The sequence below is a fragment of the Lepisma saccharinum genome, chromosome 16 (genome assembly GCF_977018435.1).
Source record: "Lepisma saccharinum chromosome 16, izLepSacc3.1, whole genome shotgun sequence".
NCBI classification, from domain to species: Eukaryota; Metazoa; Arthropoda; class Insecta; order Zygentoma; family Lepismatidae; genus Lepisma; species Lepisma saccharinum.
In genome coordinates, this window is record NC_139244.1 from 56,341,394 (window position 1) to 56,362,155 (window position 20,762).

The 20,762-nt window shown below is 37.6% G+C and overlaps 1 protein-coding gene across 1 annotated transcript in view; it reads right to left on the minus strand.

Moving 5' to 3' along the window:
• tefu (Serine/threonine-protein kinase tefu) overlaps positions 1-20,762 on the minus strand; it is a 186,823-nt gene that overhangs the window by 149,516 nt on the left and 16,545 nt on the right. The window contains exons 2-6 of the mRNA XM_083138215.1: positions 14,816-14,905; positions 12,408-12,545; positions 8,523-8,649; positions 4,809-4,973; positions 999-1,134 (exon numbers count right to left, since the gene is read on the minus strand). Coding sequence (XP_082994341.1) covers positions 999-1,134; positions 4,809-4,973; positions 8,523-8,649; positions 12,408-12,545; positions 14,816-14,887 — 638 coding nt within the window. The 5' untranslated portion in view covers positions 14,888-14,905. The remainder of the gene's footprint in view (positions 1-998; positions 1,135-4,808; positions 4,974-8,522; positions 8,650-12,407; positions 12,546-14,815; positions 14,906-20,762) is intronic.

Genomic DNA, 20,762 nt, shown 5'->3' on the forward strand with positions numbered 1-20,762 from the left:
CATACTTATGGATCACCCAGTACATTAAACTATTGATAATATCTAGACAACAGACAAAGCAAACCACACGAAGATTTCATGTAAATGTTCTAGAAGGAATTCTTCAAATGGTTTTTCGAAAGATGAAAATTCGAAAATAGTTGTCCTGGCTTTGTTCAAAAGTCCAACTGAGACTTAAGGAATGAAAGTATCACTGTGTTTGTTCCCTTATCATTTTCATCATTCATTCTCATTCTAGGAATTAACTCAAGATGTAGAAAAGTGACATAGAAACAACAAAGAAAAAAAGAAACCTATCACACTGATTTTTGCAAAGTGAACAACGGAATTACACTAAGCACTTGAGGGCTTCTTGTGTAAACTTTCACACATGTTTCACACACAAGATTATGAATTGTGGTAACATATTCAAATGAAGGGTTTTGGTTTAAAATATGGTACGTGACATTTTGGCAATTTTTGAGTTACAAAGAAAAATGTGCCATCCTTCAAATGAAATTGCCATGTCATACGTACAATTTGCATTGGACTCGGTGAAGCCTTGTGAAATTGGTAAACACAACCCAAAAACAATTTATCTACAGTATAGCTTCTAAAAACCTTTTTTCTTAATGAACTCAGAAATTACCAAAATGTCACCATGTTTTACACCAGAGCCCCACAAATAATGTGTTAAAATTTCCTTTCTTTTTTGACTAGCCCTGTATTATTAGAATAATCTTTGTCCATTTATTACTCAATTAAAAAGAGTAAAAGCATGCTCAAGTCCATAGTTACTAGCATTAACTGTCAATAAGCAATAGGGGGGCATATACAGGGTGACCCAAAGTATTAAGTAATCAGTTATTTCGGTTACCTTTTTTGGGGACAAGTTGTAAGTCAGTTATTTAAAAAAATTACTAGTGAAAGATCACGACAAAATGCTATTGCAGAAAATGACAGACAAATAATTAATACTGGTGCTATTGATAGTACTGACAGTGTTTCCTGGTACCTACTTCTTCTTAAGTTGTAGACATAGCCTTCCTTGTGTACAACCACGAAGAATTATGTGATAAAGGGCTTGTGCAAGGAGAGTCTTCTCAGGCATTGACGAACTACCTTCATAATATGCCATACAGTACTTCATAAGATCTGAAAAGAGGCATACAACTTAATAAATAACTAACAACCACAACATACTCAACAAACAACAATATGAAACAATTAGGGAAGAGCAAATGCCACCAATAATTCTCTTACCAAATGTTTCCTAAACTGATATTTGTAGCAATTTTAAATGGATGATACAATGTGTATGCTGAGGCTAATTTGGAACAAATATTTTGTTACCCTGTTGCAATTTCACTTCAAAATAGCAATAACATTTGAACAAGTGAATGAAATAAGCCTCTTATCCATAATGAGATACAGTGAAACCAAAATTTTACAATTTCCTGGTTTATAAATTTTACTTTACTGGCACTGACTAGGCAAAATGTTGTAAAACGTTTGGGCTGGCCCTGACAAAGTAATATGTAGGTACACTATAATTATTATGGACTATGCACTGAAACTACTGTAGCGTTTCAGAGATGGTAAAGTAGTCTAATCTTAGAAGACAACAAAAGTCACAAAAACTCATGGCTTAAAAATAATTTTCAGAAAACTATTTTGTATCTTACATAATGGATAAACATATAGGAACGTAATTAATAAGCAACAAAAATTAAACAATGAAAGAGAATGTTAACAGAAATCAGCACTGCAAACAGGAACTAGAACTAGAAGTAGCATTATTACTTATTGTCTGCAAGTTGTCGTGAAGTCAAAGACGTCTACAGCACATTCTTGTAACTCTATAATTCTTGTATTATTTTTCAATGTACAGTTACCCTGTTTCTAAAATCCACATTTTAAAATTACGTTCACAAATTTAAATAGAAATCATGTTCATGGAAGTACCAGGTGTTTCAGAAATAATTGAGGGGTTATAAAAATTTATTGCAAGTAAATTATTGAACTTACGTTAAGGAAACTAGTCCAGAACGTTCGAGGAACGCAAGCAGTTTGTGCATGTATATTTTGTTAAGCTGAGAGTTCACATCTCTGCCGCTAGGCGACACTAAAATCACCCACATCACTCAGTGTCTTGTGCAATGTTTTGGTCCACAAGATCACCGGACCTTACACTGTGTGATTTATTTTTGTGGGGTTTAATCAGACAGGGTATTCGTCCCACCAACGCAGCATTATATCACAGATCCAAGGAAGCATATCATCACAGAGAGTAGACACTATCAGCAGGCCCATGTTGATGTGTGTGTGGCAAGAAGTACAGTATCGTTTCGATGTGTGTCCTGTGTCACCCCTGCTGCACACAATGAACATTTGTAGCTGTCAAAAAAAAAAAAAAAATGCATTCCTTGTTTGTTCTAGACTGGTTTGATAAATGACAAATGATACCATTCCAGGACTGTCCTGGAAAATCTGAAATGTATAGGAACTAAGTCGATATCACGAACCTTCCGACCCTCTGTAAACAAACCGTCTCACTTCGAGTAACGTATCACTCCGCGTCAGCTGTTCGTGAATGCCGTGGCCATCATATGCTGTTCACTGGCACTTCACCCGATCTTTAATTTTACATACCATGGAAAAACATATTCCAACTTTAACTTATACACATTGAACTATAAGAAATTTTCGATAAGTTATTAAATACGTGTTCTTGTTCAAGAATGAACGTATTTTCCTATGCCAAATGTTCCATTTCTCTGACACTGGGTTAACAGTTCCCCTTCCCCCTCCTCTTTCAGTATGACAGCGCCAAAGTAAAACTTACAAGAGTGAGAGAACCGTTTCAGAAAATTCAAGACTTTTGGTTTTCTTGCTGTCCCTTCCACCAAATTATTGCCCAACATTGTTGACATACAGTGTATTGTTTTCTCCTTTGTGCAACAAATATGTTGCCAGTTTTAGCGGAAGCTAAACAAAGATAAGACGAGGAATAAAAGGAGATTGTTTATATTTCTTTGTTTCTCGTGCACTGGAAAACAATAAGACGATAATAATCACATTATTTAAAGACCCACGTCTCATGCAAGTAATGTATTTTCTTACCTTGAATCAGCAGTTCCTTTTTGAACTGGAGGCATTTTCGGCACTAGACAACAATATCATCCCTGTCAAATTTGCTTCCTCAAAACGAACTCAACGTGCCACAAGAGGCAATTTAACATCGAACCGGGAGATCGTCATGATCACTATTAACATCAGCTAATATATCAAAATCGGTGTACTTGTTTATGCGAGCAACGTGTTTCTTCACGGGACGCACAATTTGAATGGTCGTTTTTCTTTCTTTCCCCAAACCGAAAACAAAAGACTCAGGCACACAACTACACTCGGACACTAACTTCACTGCTTTCTCAGGATACCACAGAAACCACGTCATATACACGTTAAGATCAACCTGCTTCTCGCCACTTTTCAAATGGCTGTATTTCCAAAAGAAACTCTGAGAACACGGAGACCTTCCTGCATGCATGGAAGTCGCCATGTTCGAAACTGGCGCTATTTTCTTGCTGCTCACGTCATCGGTTGTAATTTATACAATCATCACGTATTATTATTATAAAGAGAAACCTTTAATGAAAATATATTTTAAAATGTATATCCCAATGTAATTTACATGTTTTTCTTGCATTAGCGTACTTTTATAAAACAGACTACATGCTGCGGAAGAAATCCGTTATTAGGCTGTTGCCAACCTCAAGACATCTCACTAAGTCAAGTACAAAAACGGAAGTGGTATGTCGAATGTCAGCATATGATAGTGTGATTTCAGTTAGGATGATGATGCAGAGGGGGAGGGGGTGGATGCAGAGGTGTTCACACTCCGGAATACTTTTGCAGGTGAAGGAGGGCGAGTCATGACGATGAGGGTGAGGACAGGCCGTCAGGGTGGGAGAGGTTGATTAAAAGGGACACCACTCAACAAGGGAGAGAAAAAAATGACAATATTTAAGAATTCACCCCCAAATGTGCATTTTATTTTGTATGTAGGGTACAAGAAAATTTGACTGCCTCAAAATATTTGTGTATCTTACCGTCTTCTTTCCCCACTTTTCTTGCTGTTTGCCAGGGACAATGATTCACTAAGTTGCCATTTTAGATTCCCTTGGTGTTTTTGCTGCATAAACCAGCATTTTCGAACGTGGTGACAAGGACATACGAGTGTGTTTTTGGATGATGTATCTCTAGACGTTGAGGTATACTCTGGAGGATACTGGAACGTGTGGCATTGAGATGTAGATCGACCACGTTGTAAGACACGCACACATTTGTCATTAGTTGTATTTTGTATTTGATTTTTGTTATTAGCTTCGCTTTTCTTCCATTTTTGGCTAATCCCGACGATGAGGATGAGTGATCGTCAGATGAAATTGATGAAGGGACACCCACAAATAACACCCATGCTGGGATTGGAACCAGGGAACTTCGGTGGCGAGTCCGAAAGTCGGCCACCAGGCAAGGTGTACATTTTGATTTTTCATTTTTTACATATGTACATTTAACTCCCAACAGGTCATCAGTGAAACATTGCTTATTCCGCGTTGTTTGACAAATGGTATATCTTTGCACCTTGTGGCTGTGGGGTATTTTATTTTCATAAGTTGGCAACCCTGTTAAGGTACACGTGCTTTTGTTTACAGAAGGTCTTAAGTTCTATGATTCTCACTTCATATCCATTAATTAAAATTCTACCACCTAAATGCTACATGGAAACTTTTAGATACTAATTTGGCACAATCACCAATACTTACTAAACCAATTATCATTTGATATAGTACTCCAGTATGCTTCAGTAAGGAGAACATCCTTTAGGAGAATCTGAAGATAGGCATATCCAAAATATTTCCTCAATATATTGTCCATAAGAGCTTCAAGAATGCACACAACTAATTCACTGCATTGTAAGTGTGGTTTCTCTGGAAAAAAATAATACAATATTTTGTTGAAGAATTACATGCAAAATATTGTTTGACAATTTTTTCCCCATTCATCAATACAAATGATTCTTCAGGGGTGTGTAAAAACAGTAGAACTCCGATTTTGCGTTTCCAGATTTTATATTATCCCTGCATTATACAGGGTGGGCCGAGCAACTTGCTTATTTGAATTTGGCACCTTGAAGCGATGGTTGCTCCGAGGAGGGTGGGGGTAGGCACATTCGAGAGGGCGGGGCGTAAAGTTGTAGCTCCGCTTGGTTTAGTTAGCAGCATGGAGAGGACGAAGGTCGCTCAATCATCGCCACGCAACGTGCATTCCGTACCCATTTCAATATTGCGCCCCGTGGTCGTGTTCCTGGCCGGCAGTCAATTGTTTCATGGATAAACAACTTCAGGGAAACTGGTGATGTGAAGAAAAAAACCCTGGGCTTCCACGAACAGCAAGGTCACCCCAAAACATTGACATGGTAAGGCATTTTGTTTTGCGATCCCCTCAGCGCTCTGCCCGCAAACATGCAGCTGCTATTGGGTTGTCTGTTCCTTCTGTACAGCGAATCCTTCATGAAGAACTAAACTTTCACCCCTACAAATTGGCTGTGGTGCAGGAACTTAAGCCACGTGATTTTGTTGCTCGAGAAAATGCATGTGAGGAGCTTCTTGGCATGCCTCACGACACACTTGTTTTCTTCAGTGATGAGGCTCACTTCCATCTTTCGGGATCTGTAAATAAGCAGAACATGCGCTATTGGAGACCTGATAACCCCAGACCACTTCATCAGCGTCCCCTACATTTACAACGTGTAACTGTTTGGTGTGCACTATCGCGAGTTGGAATAATTGGTCTATGGTTTTTTGAAGAAAATGAATGGGCAGTTTCGGTGACTTCTGACTGTTATGTCCACATGATTCAGGAGATGTATGGTTCCAGCAGGATGGTGCCACGGCACACACAGCGCATGTGTCAATGACTGTTTCGCGGCAACACTTCCCAGGATGCCTCATCTCCTTGACGGGCGATCTGCGTTGGCCAGCACGGTGGCCTGATTTGACACCTTCGACTAATTTTTATGGGGCTATCTAAAATCACTTCTTTACACCGATCGTCCTAAGATCCTGGCTCACCTGAAGAACAACATTTGTCAAGCTGTTGCCAACATATACGTCGATATACTGGAAAGAGTTGAACGAAACTTCCGAGTTCGATTAACGCAGATTATTGAGAATAATGGATGCCATCTGCCTGATATCATATTTAAAACTGTGTAAACATAAAATTTAATTGTTGTACTTGATGCTGTTCACAGAATTAAATATATATCTGCATTACTTTTTTTGTAATTGAATTTCTAAATAAGCAAGTTGCTCTGCCCCACCCTGTACATTCAAGCTTCATGGTCCCAATGTTGCAAGATGTTACAAAATTTTGCTCGATTTTATATTTTCCCACAATTTAAGTTCTTTCAGCATGGTCCCCTGAAATACGTAACATCGAGGTTTTCACTGTATATAGAATAGTATTAGCAGAAAAAAACATCACTACATCAGGAGCAAATTCTGAATAGGTTACTTATACAAGATGGTTATGCTATGTCCCAGATAAAATTAAAGTATAATTCCAGGTTTTCAAGACAAAATTTGACAAATATCATGGTGAAAAATACAAACAATTGTTACAATGAAAATGAATTTATATTAACGTTTTTACACTAAACATTTTTGGATGGGAATTTCAGAGTAAATATTCGACAATTCTCTCCCTCTCAAATATTATTAAAAAAAAACTTCCTTGTTTTCTTGACACCTTATATTAACCTTTAGCCGGCTGATGGTCGATATTTCGACCAACAGCACACGGCAGCAATTAACGTGAAATTTCTTAAAAACTACACACAACATTTCAGTTCTGCCTTTTTTATCTTTAGTATACATATGAAAGTATGACATACTCGAATTACAAAACAATATATCTATTGTTACTAATATTAACAAGCGAAGTTTGGAAAAGTCCTTATTTTTTCCTTAGTTTCCCATTGTCACCGCCATATTATTATGGGTTAGATTTCCAAAAGTGGCTATAACTTGAAAACTACTGCATCTTTTTGAAAATAATATATTCTACAAGCAAGAATGAGTACGAAGCAACATTTTAAGCAAAGTTCGACAATAAAGGATTGAAGAGGGATGCAGGGGAAAAGGCCAGATTGTCAAAATTTGACCCAACCCAAGTGTTAGCACACAGCAGCAATTAACGTGCCATTTCTTTAAAACCCATACACTAATATTTCAATTCTGTCTTTTTTGTTCATTAGTCTACATCTAAAAAGGTATTGTATACTCGAATTATAAAATAATATATCCATTGTTACTGTTATTAACAAGTGCCATTTGAAAAAGATCTTTGTTTCCCTTTTGTTAATATGGGATAAATAGAAGATAAAAGGCTGCAACTTTCAACCACTGCATCTTTTTGAACAATTTAAATTCTAAATGTAAGAATGAGTAAAAAACAACATTTTAAGTAACATCCCACAATTAAAGGTCCAGGGTGGAAGCGGGGGCAAAGACCAAAATTTAATTACACTTAGGAAACTCGAGGACACAAAACGCCTTCTGCTGCTGAGTCGCCATTTTCACTCTGACTGAAGTAGTGGGATCGTGAAGACAAACAACACTGCAATCTAGCGGCAATTGATTGAAACTAAGCCCCACGACAGGTTAAGTTTGCAGCAGGTTTTATGTATCAATCCAGCGAAAAGGAGTGCCGAGCTTTCAGTGATCAGAGGTTTGGACAGCATACTGGTTTGAAATATGTATATTCTTTTGATCACGGTGTATTTTGTTTGCAGATAATAAGGAATATTTTACCTTTTCTGTTATAGGAGCTACTTGACTGAGTTAACCAATGATTGATTTTAAGCGTACATTTTCTCCATCAGGCAGGTAAAACACTGTAATGCTAAACACGAGATTTTTATTAAATTAGGCACACACAGGAGATGTACTACATAGAATTTTCAGCGAAAAATGCAGGCTCGACTAGGACTTAAACCCAGGTCTCTGGCATACCGAGACATTGCTCTACCACTGAGCTACCGAGCCGGCATGGTGGAATTGTTTCTGCTAATGGTAACACAACGGGATCTGTTGCATTTGAAACACTGTAACTCAGTGGTAGAGCAATGGCACGGTTTGAGTCCTCGCTGAGCCTGCATTTTTTGCTGAAAATTATTTTGAGATTTTTAGTTTAATGGATTTCAGTCAAAGGTTTTGGAGGTTCCTATTACATGGATATACTGATTTATGTTGTGAGGACAAAGTTTTCAAATAAAGTGTGCAATTCAATTTATTGCAATAACACTGAAATTTAATTTTGTACAGCAAACCTGAACCCCAAATGTAGTTTCCTTTTGTACTATTTTTCCTATTCATCACAATACCACTATGATGGCATGGAACATTAAAAAAAAAAAAAATGCAAAATTGTCTGAATCATACTATCTAAAATAAATAAATGGAAGTAAAACATACTACGTGTTGCTTTGCTGGTCACAGATGTTATAAAATGTGAACATTCATTTATAATATTTCTTCTGTTTGTTTCTGCATTTGCTGATTGCACTTCCTTTGCTTCATCCTTCCTTATTCTCTCTGCTTCCTGAAAATGTTAATATTAACGATTATGGAATTTGTTCATTACAAGAGAATAACTAAGGACAGACCAAAAATACAATTTTAGATACCGATGACCAGGGAATGGATTTTCACGTAAATACATATTTATGTATGAAGCTGAAATCAGTTATATTTTGTAATATGTATCATGGGATGTAGACTTGAAAAATTCAGTTTTTAGTTCCCATATTTATACATATATTAGGTTTTGGCTCATAATTTACATATTTTAGTTATTTTTATATATTATTTCCATATTTCAGAACATTTTGCAACATATACTCCATATTCGCACAAAAACTACATGTTCCCATGTGACCAAAAGAATTGGGCGAATTTCTAGCAAATAACTGACAAAGCACAAAGTCCAAAGCGATGTTAAACAAACGAAAATTTAGACCTTTTTTTACACTCTCCAATTGCGTTAAGTACAAGTTTTCTGCCAACTGAACAATAACAACTTGAAATTCCTGTTAATTTACAATTGTTGTCAACAATAGAGAATAAATGCTTAAGCATCAACTCCTGGTTGTTGCAAACATTATTTTGGCAACGTTGGAAGAGAGTCCCAAGTCGAATAGCTAACCCCACACTCAATACTTGTTGCGTGACCAACAGCAGCGCCAGAAGCAACGATTTTGTGGCACACGTATGGGATTCGCTTTGGGTTTCTCTTCAAGACAGTCACAGTAATAGTTACAATGCTGATAGAAGTGAAATCAATTGTTTTAAACTGGCACCGTACCATGCTGTGAGCATTATTTAGGGCAAAGGGAAAAGGGGGGGGGGGGATTATCAACATTTAGCAACAATTGCTGTAAATTTAGTGTGCTTTAACAGAAATTAGCAATGGAACTAGATACCAGGGTAGCAAATGACTGGAACGTTATTACATTTTGAGTAAAATCAATGGAAAGTTTCAACATGGTAGACAAAAACCAAGCAGAATTTTCTTAAAAACTATGTCAACATTGACTGAATTGTTTAATATAACTTCACTTTTCTCCCACTTTAGGCTGGCTACTCGTGAAGATGAGGATGAATGATGATAAGATGAAATGGGTGAACGGACAACCACAAACACACATGGACAAGACACAACACAGGCTCTACATAGGATTATGCTGGCTGAGAGTCCAACATTAAAGCCTCATTAATCTGCAAAACGAGATTCGCAATTGGGTGACTTTACAAAGGTTCACCCCAAAACTCTTGACGAGAAAACATTTTCTGAGTGTAGTGAGCATGTTACAGCATATATTGGACAAAAGGCTAACATAAAAGTTTAGAAACATATTGTCTAATTTAGGAGAGGACAAGTCCCATATATTGTGACAACAATAACAGATCTAAAAGCAAATAAGGTAAAATATTTACAACTACTATATACCAAGGAGCATTCATTTAGTTTGTATGTGAATTGGTTTAGCAGTTTCAAGGTGGTGGATGAAAAACTATTTTTTCTTATCTTGTGAAATATTTCAATGGCACAAATTTTTGTATACTACATTCATGCAGATTAAGAAATGAAACTGCCAGCAGCTATAGGGTATTACTTGAGCTATGAGCTCCCCCCTCCCCCCCAAAATAATAACTTCTCTACAGAGTGCATCATATAGAATGGGGGTGTTGCGACTGATATCTGCAGCAAGTTTAGCGATTTAAGAAGACATTCAGATACCAACAAGATACATTGGATGGTTGATATGGTGTTGCATCGGACAAACAGTTTCAATATGGTGGATGAATAATCAATTTTCCCAAGTTACAGAAATTCCAAATTCTGCTAATATTTCTGAATCCCTGTTTAGACTATATTTATGAAGCATAAGAAACTAAACTCACAGTAATTTTAGAACATTATCTGGGGTGAAAAATCTGCTAATAAACTTTTAAAATATAATTTGTAGTTTAGGAGGGAATGAGGGCAAAGTTGCTTCTGTAATTGTTGAAAGTACAGTGGAGCCTCGATTTTTACATGTTTCAGGGGACCAAGGTGCAGGAACTAAGAATGTAGGTAAATGTAAAATCTGGGAAAATTTCGTAGCATTTTTCTTTATTGGGACTGAAGATTGAATGTATAACGGTTGCCCAAATGAAACTAAGACTTATTGTCCTAGCATCGTAGCTTAACTACGCAGAGCTTTGTGTTTGCTCTGGTAGGTGGTGTTGTATGTAAGAAAGCATACATCGTATGCATACCTGGTATGGCCAGACGGCGCAGTGTGTTGTTTACATGTGCAGAAGCACGTTCACAACATAGATGCGTGTAAACGGACCCAGCGAGCAGTTATTCAATTTGTGAAGGCAGAAGGTGTTAGTGGAGCCAAAATTTATCATCGTATGAAGAATGTGTATGGGAATGCGTGTCTGTCACACAGCACAGTGTTTCAGATGGTTTGGTGAATTTCGTGAAATCAGCCCTCAAGAGCAAGCGACCTGGCATGTTGTCCAATGGGGTTCTTCTGTTGCACGACAATGCACGCCCTCATGTTGCACAGTGTGCCATGATCTGCTGCGGCATTTCTGCTTGGAAGTCCTCGACCATCCCTACAGCCCCGATCTCTTGCCCTGTGACTAGCACATCTTTTGGGCCACTAAAAAAACATCTGAAGGGTTGCCGGTTCGCCAACGATGCTGAGGTCCGTGATGCCGTTGAAGATTGGTTCTGCAGTCAACCACAGACGTTCTTTGCTCAGGGTATCCATACTCTTGTGATGCACTGGTACACTTGCTTGAACGGACAAGGTGACTACGTGTATAGGATATGTCACCCATGGATCACTTTTACTTCCTGTATGTTCATATATTCCAATCAATAAATCATTACAGAAAAAAAAAAGTCTCACTTTCATTCGGGCAACCCTTATATAATGCGGAAAAATGTACAGTTGGGGTTCAACAGTATACAACTTTTACCTTTAAATTCTTACATCTTCGTACCTTGGACAATTGGTCTTGGTGTTGAACTTCATAAAAAATCGATCCACACATTTCATGATGGTGGATGAAAAATCACGGAGTCCTGCTCCCATTTGCCCAACTAGATTGTTTCTTCGTAGAAAAACAAAAATCCTGGCAGATTTAGAGTATCACTCGAAATAAAAAGTTTTTAGTATACTTTGTAATATAATGAGCTTAAGAGTCAAAATGGAGCCAAGTCACCAACTCTGTAACCATAACAACATAAGTCTCAAACTGAAACTCACATATCAACTATACCCTGTCCCAGCTAACTGTGGAGCAAGGCCGCGCATAGCATCAGAGAAGCGAGGTAAATCTATTGGCCAGAGCGAAGCAGTAGACGCTAATGTGCAGGCTGGTAACTTCAGTCACATTTCCCCACTCCACACAATTCCGTTCCTCTCACGTGTTCATTGGTGGAGCTGTCTCGTGTCACTACTTGCACAGACTTGCTTTTGTTTGCCTGCTCCACAGTTAGCTGGGATGGAGTATAGATAACTCTAACAGCTTTTTCTGTGTTTGAGTAAATCGGAAAAAGCGTTTCAAGATGGCATCCGGGCCGTGGCGCTGATCCCATCACTTCCAACATTGTAAAGCATTAGATTCTTGTATATCATGAAGATACCAGAATTACACAATTGTAACTTGAGCCTTGTAATTATAATACAAGATCTGAAAGAGAATGGTTGTCAAAATTCACAAGAATGTTAGAAATATCTCACTGCTTGGAATAAAATATCTCAAGTGTCTAGAATCTTACAAATTTCTATTCCTTACCTTCAGGACTAATTTGTGACTGTAGCTGAAGAGGGTGTCCCATCCTAATCTGCTTGGATGTGGATGGACTGTATTTGTATTAAGAATTTTAATGGAATCCGGATTACCCAGTAAAGACTGTATTCTCTCAAGAGCTTTCTGAAAATAAGAAAAATCACAAAATGAGTTCTGAAAATGTCAACGACATATATATTAAATAATAACAAATACAGTACACAATATTGTTAGGGCTGGATCAAAGTGAAATTTTTACCAACACTACCCAACAGCCAAATTGCCCCACAAAAGAAAATAGCAAATTCTTACTAATTCTGGGGTGCTAATAGTCAGTTACAATAGCCTGTTTCAGTATGGTCCAATTACTTCTGTTGAAGTAGTAAAGAGATTATTTTCTGTTAGGTAAAAGCATTCTTTCTGACAGCAAAATTAAAAAAAAGAAATACTGGTTTTGTACAATGCAACAAAGGAAAGTAAAAAATGTTATTTTCATGTAGATATAATTCCTGAATGAAATTATAAGTGGCTTCGAATTTACTGCATTTTTCGGTTTATTATGCCTATTTTTTTTTGCATTTGGTGCTCATTTTCCACATTATAAATTCCTTCTTGCCTTCCTATTTTAACCAAAATAAATGCTTAAACATCTGGGCTCTACAAAGGTATTTTTACCTTTTTTAACCATGATCTTTTACTATCACCTTATTCCTTGTTCTTTTGTGTAAATTGACGTAGGCATGAAGTAATTCCGATTGCCATGAAGTGCACCTGATGAAGAGACCAGTTGCATCTCGAAACGTTATGTTTTCTATAAAACATATACTGCAGTAAAGTGGAAATACAGGTCAGACACCCTAACCAACCACAATCAACCCATCCACAAGCAACCCAGCCACAATCAACCACCAGCGGCCAATATGAATGGTTTGCCTTCCCCTACCATCCCACCACTTCCAACCGCATATCCAAAGCCCTTCTCCCACATGGCATCAAAGTAGCGCACAAACCCAATTCCAAAATAGCTGATAAACTGACAAACACAAACAGTACTTCCTCTCCCTCCTTGATAACCCAGGTGTTTACAATGCAGAGTGTGAATGCAAGGCTCATTACATCTGCAGGTCCATCAGATCTGTCAATGAAAGAATCCAACAGCACCTAGCAGATGCGAAAAAAGCCCAACCCACTACTGGTCTTGCTAAACATATCAAATACAATAGCCATAAAATTCAAAAGGTTCAAGTCAAACACACTGCCCACACGCTCGTAGACACCAAAATCAAGGAAACGCATGCCATAATACACTTCCCGCACAAGCTAAACATTGATAGCAGGCAAGCGCACCACACTTGGATTTCCCTGCTACAACAGTTATCGCCTGGAAATAGCAGACGACACAAACCCAGATGCACAGTTAACAACAGCGCACCTAGCAGCAGCCAGAGAACCATGAACAATAGACACATGCCAAGCAACAGCAAGTTCCAACGAGGATTGTGACAGTGGCCACTGAAATTAATAGAAAAAGAAGAAAAAACAGCTTCACGGATAAAAGTGAGTACTAGTTTTCTCCGTATTTATATACTACCGCGTCTCTCTTTTCCCAATTATGAATAATAATAATAATAACCCGTGGCTCGACAGCCCTTGAAGGGCCTAGGCAGATCTCCCGACTGCAAGTCTCCCTCCCACATTCCTACCTAGAGGTGTGGAGATCTTAAAACTGGTAATGGGGTGACGTCAGCACGTCAAACGCCCCGTCGTTACAGGAGATTTCAGAGACCGGATTACGCTACTCGCTCGTAGCTCCCCTTATTCCTCACGATGGTGGGTTGCCACTAACCCTAAACATAGGCCGAGAACCCAGGTGACTCGAACCCATGCCATCCTGCAGTTGGAGCCCAAAGCACAGTGCCTTAGACTGCACGGCCATGGAGAAGGACCATTTCTCAACATAGTCACCATATTTTTGAAGCAATGTTGTTACCGTTGAACAAGCTTCTTTCATACCCTCTGCATAGAAGTTTGCCATCTGGGAGTTCAGCCAATCCAACACTGCCATTTTCAACACCCCCAGTTTCTTCAAATTGTTGAGATGCAAGCCACTTTTTAGAGGTGCAGGAAGTCATGACATTCACCAGGGGCAAGGTCTGGACTGAAAGGGGCATGATCAAAAAGTTCCCATTCAAACCTCTGAATCGCATGAGATCAAGTGTTGCAACTGTGTGTTGCCTAGCGTTGTCATGGATAAGAACAGTTCCTGAGCGCAGCATTCCATGTCAGTTTTGTATGGCAAGTATAACATTTTAAAATGCGCCTTGTACTTAAACAGTATTTTTCTGCTTTTTATCTGCCAGCATAATGCTTCTCATCTTTAAAATTATGAAAATAAATACCAAAATAACACTAACCTTCCTCTCAGTGCTCTTGGCACTATCCAGGGACATGCAAGAATTTTTCAATAACTGCTCAGGAGACCCCATTATTGTAAGTGGGATTTCCTGCAAAATAAATTGATAATATGACTAGTAATACTGTCACAAGCCAACAAAAAAAAATTTCCAAGCATATTTTGGAGGATGGATTATTACTTGCTTCAGAGAGAAAACTACGATGTAATATCAATTTCATATCTTTTGAACACATCACCAATAACTTTACAGTTATTAATAAAACAATAATTAAAAATAAAGTCAGGAATCTTTTACTGTCTGTACACCCTCAAGATATGTCTATTTTCTTTAATGACGGATTTCGGTATCTTATGTAACATAAAATTTGCTTCAGGTGGAGAAACTACAAATAACCAAAACATTTTATACCAAAGTATAAAATGGCCATCTAAGAAAGGGAAAAAAACAACATATCTTGAGCTACTTTCACAGTTCTTTATTTCTAAAAACTGGTTGCAGGGTTATTAAAGGACCAGGAATTTAAAATAAATCCAATTCAGGTCCAGGAGAGAAAATCAGCAAGTGTAAATAGGTTCTGGACTGTAAAGAATCTTCTTATCTAAAATATTTCAATTCGGTCGAGGGACCTTCTTTCTGGATGAATTTAAATATGGTCCAGGAACCTTTGGATCAATTTAAATACAGTCTAGGAACCTTTTTTTCCTGATCAATTTAAATATGGTCTAGGAACCGTTTTTCTTGATCAATTTAAATATGGTCTAGGAACCGTTTTTCTTGATCAATTTAAATATGGTCTAGGAACCGTTTTTCTTGATCAATTTAAATATGGTCTAGGAACCATTTTTCTTGATCAATTTAAATATGGTCTAGGAACCGTTTTTCTTGATCAATTTAAATATGGTCTAGGAACCGTTTTTCTTGATCAATTTAAATATGGTCTAGGAACCATTTTTCTTGATCAATTTAAATAGTCCAGGAACCTTTTTCCAGATCAGTTTAAGTTGGGTCCAAATTCCGTATTGAAATGAAACCATATGCAACTTGGAATGAATTTAAATTGTGAGAGAAAAAAAGTTCTGGTCCTGTTATGGAACTCAATAGAATGTATGGATTCCTGGATCTTTAAATACATTCCATGAATCCTTTTCAAATGCAACAATAAGCAACTTGGATCAAATATAAATTGTGCGAGAAAAAAGGGTCCAGTCATGTTGCAGAACCCAATTAGAATTGTGTGCACTCAGAAGAAAAAAATTAAAGAAAGCCAATGCCATCAAATCTAACAAGATAAAATTATTAACACCATTATTCCTAATCAAGTAAAACAGAGCATACATGAAAGAAATTGAAGACTAAAATTGGCAAACGATGTAAGTGCCAAAATAATTCAAACACCGTTTTTCACGTTAAACCGTGAAATGTGCCATGCTTTATAATGTGGTAAACGTGAAAAGTGGCTGGTAGCCCTTTAAGTAGTTCAAAGGGCATGTAAAGAGGTCACTAGTGTGAACGTTCTTGCGGGCTGATGTGCTGAACGATGCGATTTCCCAACACTTTTGCTTTTGGCACTTACAACATTTACCACTTTTAGTCCTCAATTCATTGCCAAGAAATATACGGTGCAATTTACGTTTTCACACACTCAAATTTGGCCAAGACTATAATAACAAAAGCAATTAGGAATGTAACATCCCTTAATACTAGGGCTGAGCCGATACCAGGATGTATCGGTAAGTATCGGTTGATACTTTTGCACCAATACTAGCTGATACCATTGTTTTTGAGTCGCTACAAACACAGCCAAAAACAAAATTTGTTCCTTTTCAAATGTTCGTTCACCTTTTCCAAATTACTTTTGGTTTTGAAAATAAAATAAAATAGTTGTGCATTTGTTAAATGAATCTGTACTCAAGTTTCCGAGAACAGCAAGTACGTGACACAAAGATCCATACGCAGATCAAACTCATGTGCAAATGAAGCGTAATGTGAAATTATCCCCATAGGAGTTCGCTGGTTCTGTTTAGTTCTCTTCGAAGTGTACCAGGCTTTGTTCATATAGATGCAGTCTCGTGTAACAATAACCCCAAAGAGGTTTCCGAAACCCAACGAGGCATGTATGGGTAATCCTTCCACTTTATTTGGTGTTTGCGGACATCTCTCTCTTCAGAGACCTACCGCAGTCAAAAAGGAGTGACTAGCATGAAAGTGGTCGACGTGTCTCAGACATTTTCCTGGAAATTCAAATACCTGGGCTAATTCCCGTTTTTCTTTCCAACTTTAGAATTTTGTTTGTCCCGACCTGGATAACTGGGTTTCAGCAGGCATGTTTCGGCACAGGGAACATAGCAGGGTAATAATTTTCTTTGAATGACAGATGGCAGTTACTTTCTGGAAAGTGTAGTGATGGGTTTAGCCTTCCTTCTATGCCAAGCGATAGAACTATGTTGTTTTTTTTTTAAACCATTTACCGAAACAGGGTGGCTACAAACAAGCAGAAATGAAATTCCCTGACATTTCCAGGTTTTCCAGGACAAAATTTAAATTTTTCCCTGACAATTACAAACTAAACTAAATCGATGTTTTTGCAAATAGAAATAATAAACTCACACAGATCCACGCATGGTTTTGTTAAGTACCAATATTATCTTCTATGAAATTGACTTAATTCCTCTATTCTCTATGATTTCAATTCAAACAGCAAAAAAGTGAATTTGGAAAATTATTACAATTCACAAGCTAGGGAAGGATTACGGAATTTTGTCATATGCAATAAGTTTAAAATAAAATACTTGATTATTTTTAAAGTTACGACTAAATGAGATAAGAGTGAATGATTAAGAAATACAATTTGTAATTTATCAGTCTCCTTATACATTCTCGGTATTATATGTTCATATTTCCACTGAGGTTTGGAACCCTCTGCTTGCAAGAACCATGAGTGCGGACTCATTTTTCAATGCATAAAGCTACTTCTCTCTTCTCTGTAAAGCAAACAACTTAACTCTTGCATAGAAGTGAAACAATTGAATCGAACAAAATAAAGTTTCCTTACATTATCAATGGGATTTCTGCTTTAGTACAGTATATCCAAGTGAAGTACAGTTATAACATTAATGCTGACGAAAAGGGTACGTAGGTATTAGAAATTAAACGCAAGGAATTTATAGAATTGCATTGTATAGGTACCTGAATTAGCTAACCACACAATAAAAACCGGAACACTCTAATAATAAAAGCTTCTGAGAGTTCATATACGAGGGGCATCCTGAAAAAGCTCCAATGGTGCCTATACGCAGCAATAGTGGTCGGAGAGCGACACACACACATGCAGGCAGGAAGAAGTTGATTGTAGCTGTAATCTGGTACAGTTGCAATGCAGCCGTTTTAGGACAGTTCTAGGTTAAAGATTGCAGCTCTCATACAGTCTCCCACCGACTGCGATGTAGCCTACATTGCACGCTCAGAATTTCGCACAAAGCCACCAGCAATCGTGTGAGGTGTGCAGACCGGACGTCGTGAGTGATAGTATGGTCAGACGATGGTGCAGACAATTCACGGAAGGCCAATCGAATGTGCACAACCCCATACAGCTGAGTACACATGGGCCCTTTGCATTACTTCAGGTGATAGATCTTAGACCACTCCCAGTACAGCCCTGGCCTTGAATGTACCGACTTTCATCTCTTTGTTTAACTGAAGAGGTTTCTGGCAGGGCAAGGATTTGACAGTTACACTGCGGTAGAGATAGTTCCAGTCTTTGCTGTCAGACACATATACCATGGGCATACAAAATTTAGTGCCATGCTACGACAAATGCCAGAACAACGGTGGTGATTATGCTGAAAATTAGGTTAGGACTCACTGTTACTAATGCAATAAATTACAACTGATATTCTTGTTTAATTTATGCCTAATCGGTAGGGACCTTGATATTTTGTTATTTTTTTTAAATTGGTTTATTTTCTTATTTTTTATTTTTTACTATACAGTGTAATTTTTCCCAAAATTCACATTTTCATTTTAGCGCATTTTCTGGCAAATATCTGAAATTATACCTTCATGGTGTTTTTAAACTACTGTTTCGAATTGTAAGTCACATGGCTTACGCCTCTTCGTAAGAGTTCGATATCTTGAAAGTTATTTTGGGAAAGTTATTTTCCATACCCCTTTTTTAATTTTAAGGTAAGGATTTTAGATAATGGAATTTTCCCTGTATATACTGAAGGGTGCATAATGACCATAAGTGGCGACGCACCCAAAAAATTAAAATCAATCAATCTCACGTGACAGATACCGATATATTATGGCACCAAAAATTGGCATTAACTTTTTTTGACTTGTTAGTGTTACGTTTCCCAAAATTCGCGTTTTTGTTTTAGAACATTCATCTGCCAAATGTACCGAAACGTAATACTCCATTGTGCTTTTAAACTATTATTTTAAATTGTAGGTCACATGGTCTACGTATTTTCGTGACAGTTTGATATGTTGGAACAGATTTTTGAGGAAGTAAAAGTAAAGTGCTCCCCTGCACTTTTCCATGAAGATGTATAGTAGGGGTGTGGAGTTAGGGCCCCACACTTTCTTGATCACGGCTGAAGGTAGGGTTGATGTGATCAGCACCACCCTCCCGGTTACCTTTATCCCTCAAAGTTTTCTCAAGGTACCAGCTTCATATGATGCTGGGTGGGTGCCGGAGCAGTTTGAATAGGTGCAAACTCCCTGCAAGGGATCGACCCCGGGTCTCTCACATAGTAGTCAGACACCCTAACCACTGAGCTCCATAATTACTCGCTCGACAAATGCCGATGGTGCGCACTTAGCTTGGTAATTCAAAACATATCTCGTGCGACAAATACAAAGATGTGGCTCCCGTGTGACGGTAGATACGCACTCGATCTCCTGTTAGAATCCTGCCACTTTTTGCTCTGTGAAGCAAATGGTTTTGATAGAAGTTGAAAAATCGTGAGAAATACATGATTTAATGTGGCTGTCGGAATTATATCATGTACGTATAACTCTATAGTTTACTCTTGAGTAAAATGTTGGAAAACTTGCATGTTCTGCGTACACAAACATGGCCTAGAAAAGACAAGAATGTTGGATTTCATGGAATTTTTTGTTGTTTTAGGACATTTCTTTAAAAAAAATAGCTAAAAACGCCAACAATTCGCATTATGCCAAATTCGCATTATTTCGATATTTCGAACGGGCGAAAAATGTGTCAAGACATCACTGCACATTCCTAAACATAACTTCGCAGCAATTACCATTTTTCACGGTTTTGGCGTTTGCGAAAAATCAATGTCCCTACTAATTGGAAATTACTTTTTGGTCACCCCTCGTATAAATCAGTAGATGGAAAGTGAAAATTTAGCAGGCCTGGCAGAGAAAAGTCAATTCTTGAAGAAAGTGATTTGCTTTTATGATTGAATGATTCGAGTAAATATATTAAAATATTTACGTATTTATTATTAGTATTTTATTTCATAATATTGGACATTAACCTTACTCAGTGAGAGATTAATGACCATCTCTCACGAGTTTAAACAGACAGGACAGAGAGTGGTGTTAATTTCATTGCAATACTAGTGTTGCAGTAAATTTGAGGTTGGGAGTATACACTTGCCAATTTTTATAACGTTCACCAATGCAGATTTATGTTTCACTTTTTCGTGATAATATTCAATATATATCCCGTTTCGTTGGATTCTTCTTGATATCTAAGAATAGTGCAATGTCATTGTAAACGTATGTTAACTTGTGCGAAACCAGTAATACATCAGGATGATGAAAGAAGACCTTCATAAGCACTGCTACATTAAATAAGGTGAAGTGAGCCAGAAGAGTAATAAAATTCTAGCAGCGTATTTGCAGTCTAAAGCTCTTCTTGTTTATGCATGCGATTTTTGTTGGATGTTGCAGTCCATGCAATTTCTGTCGC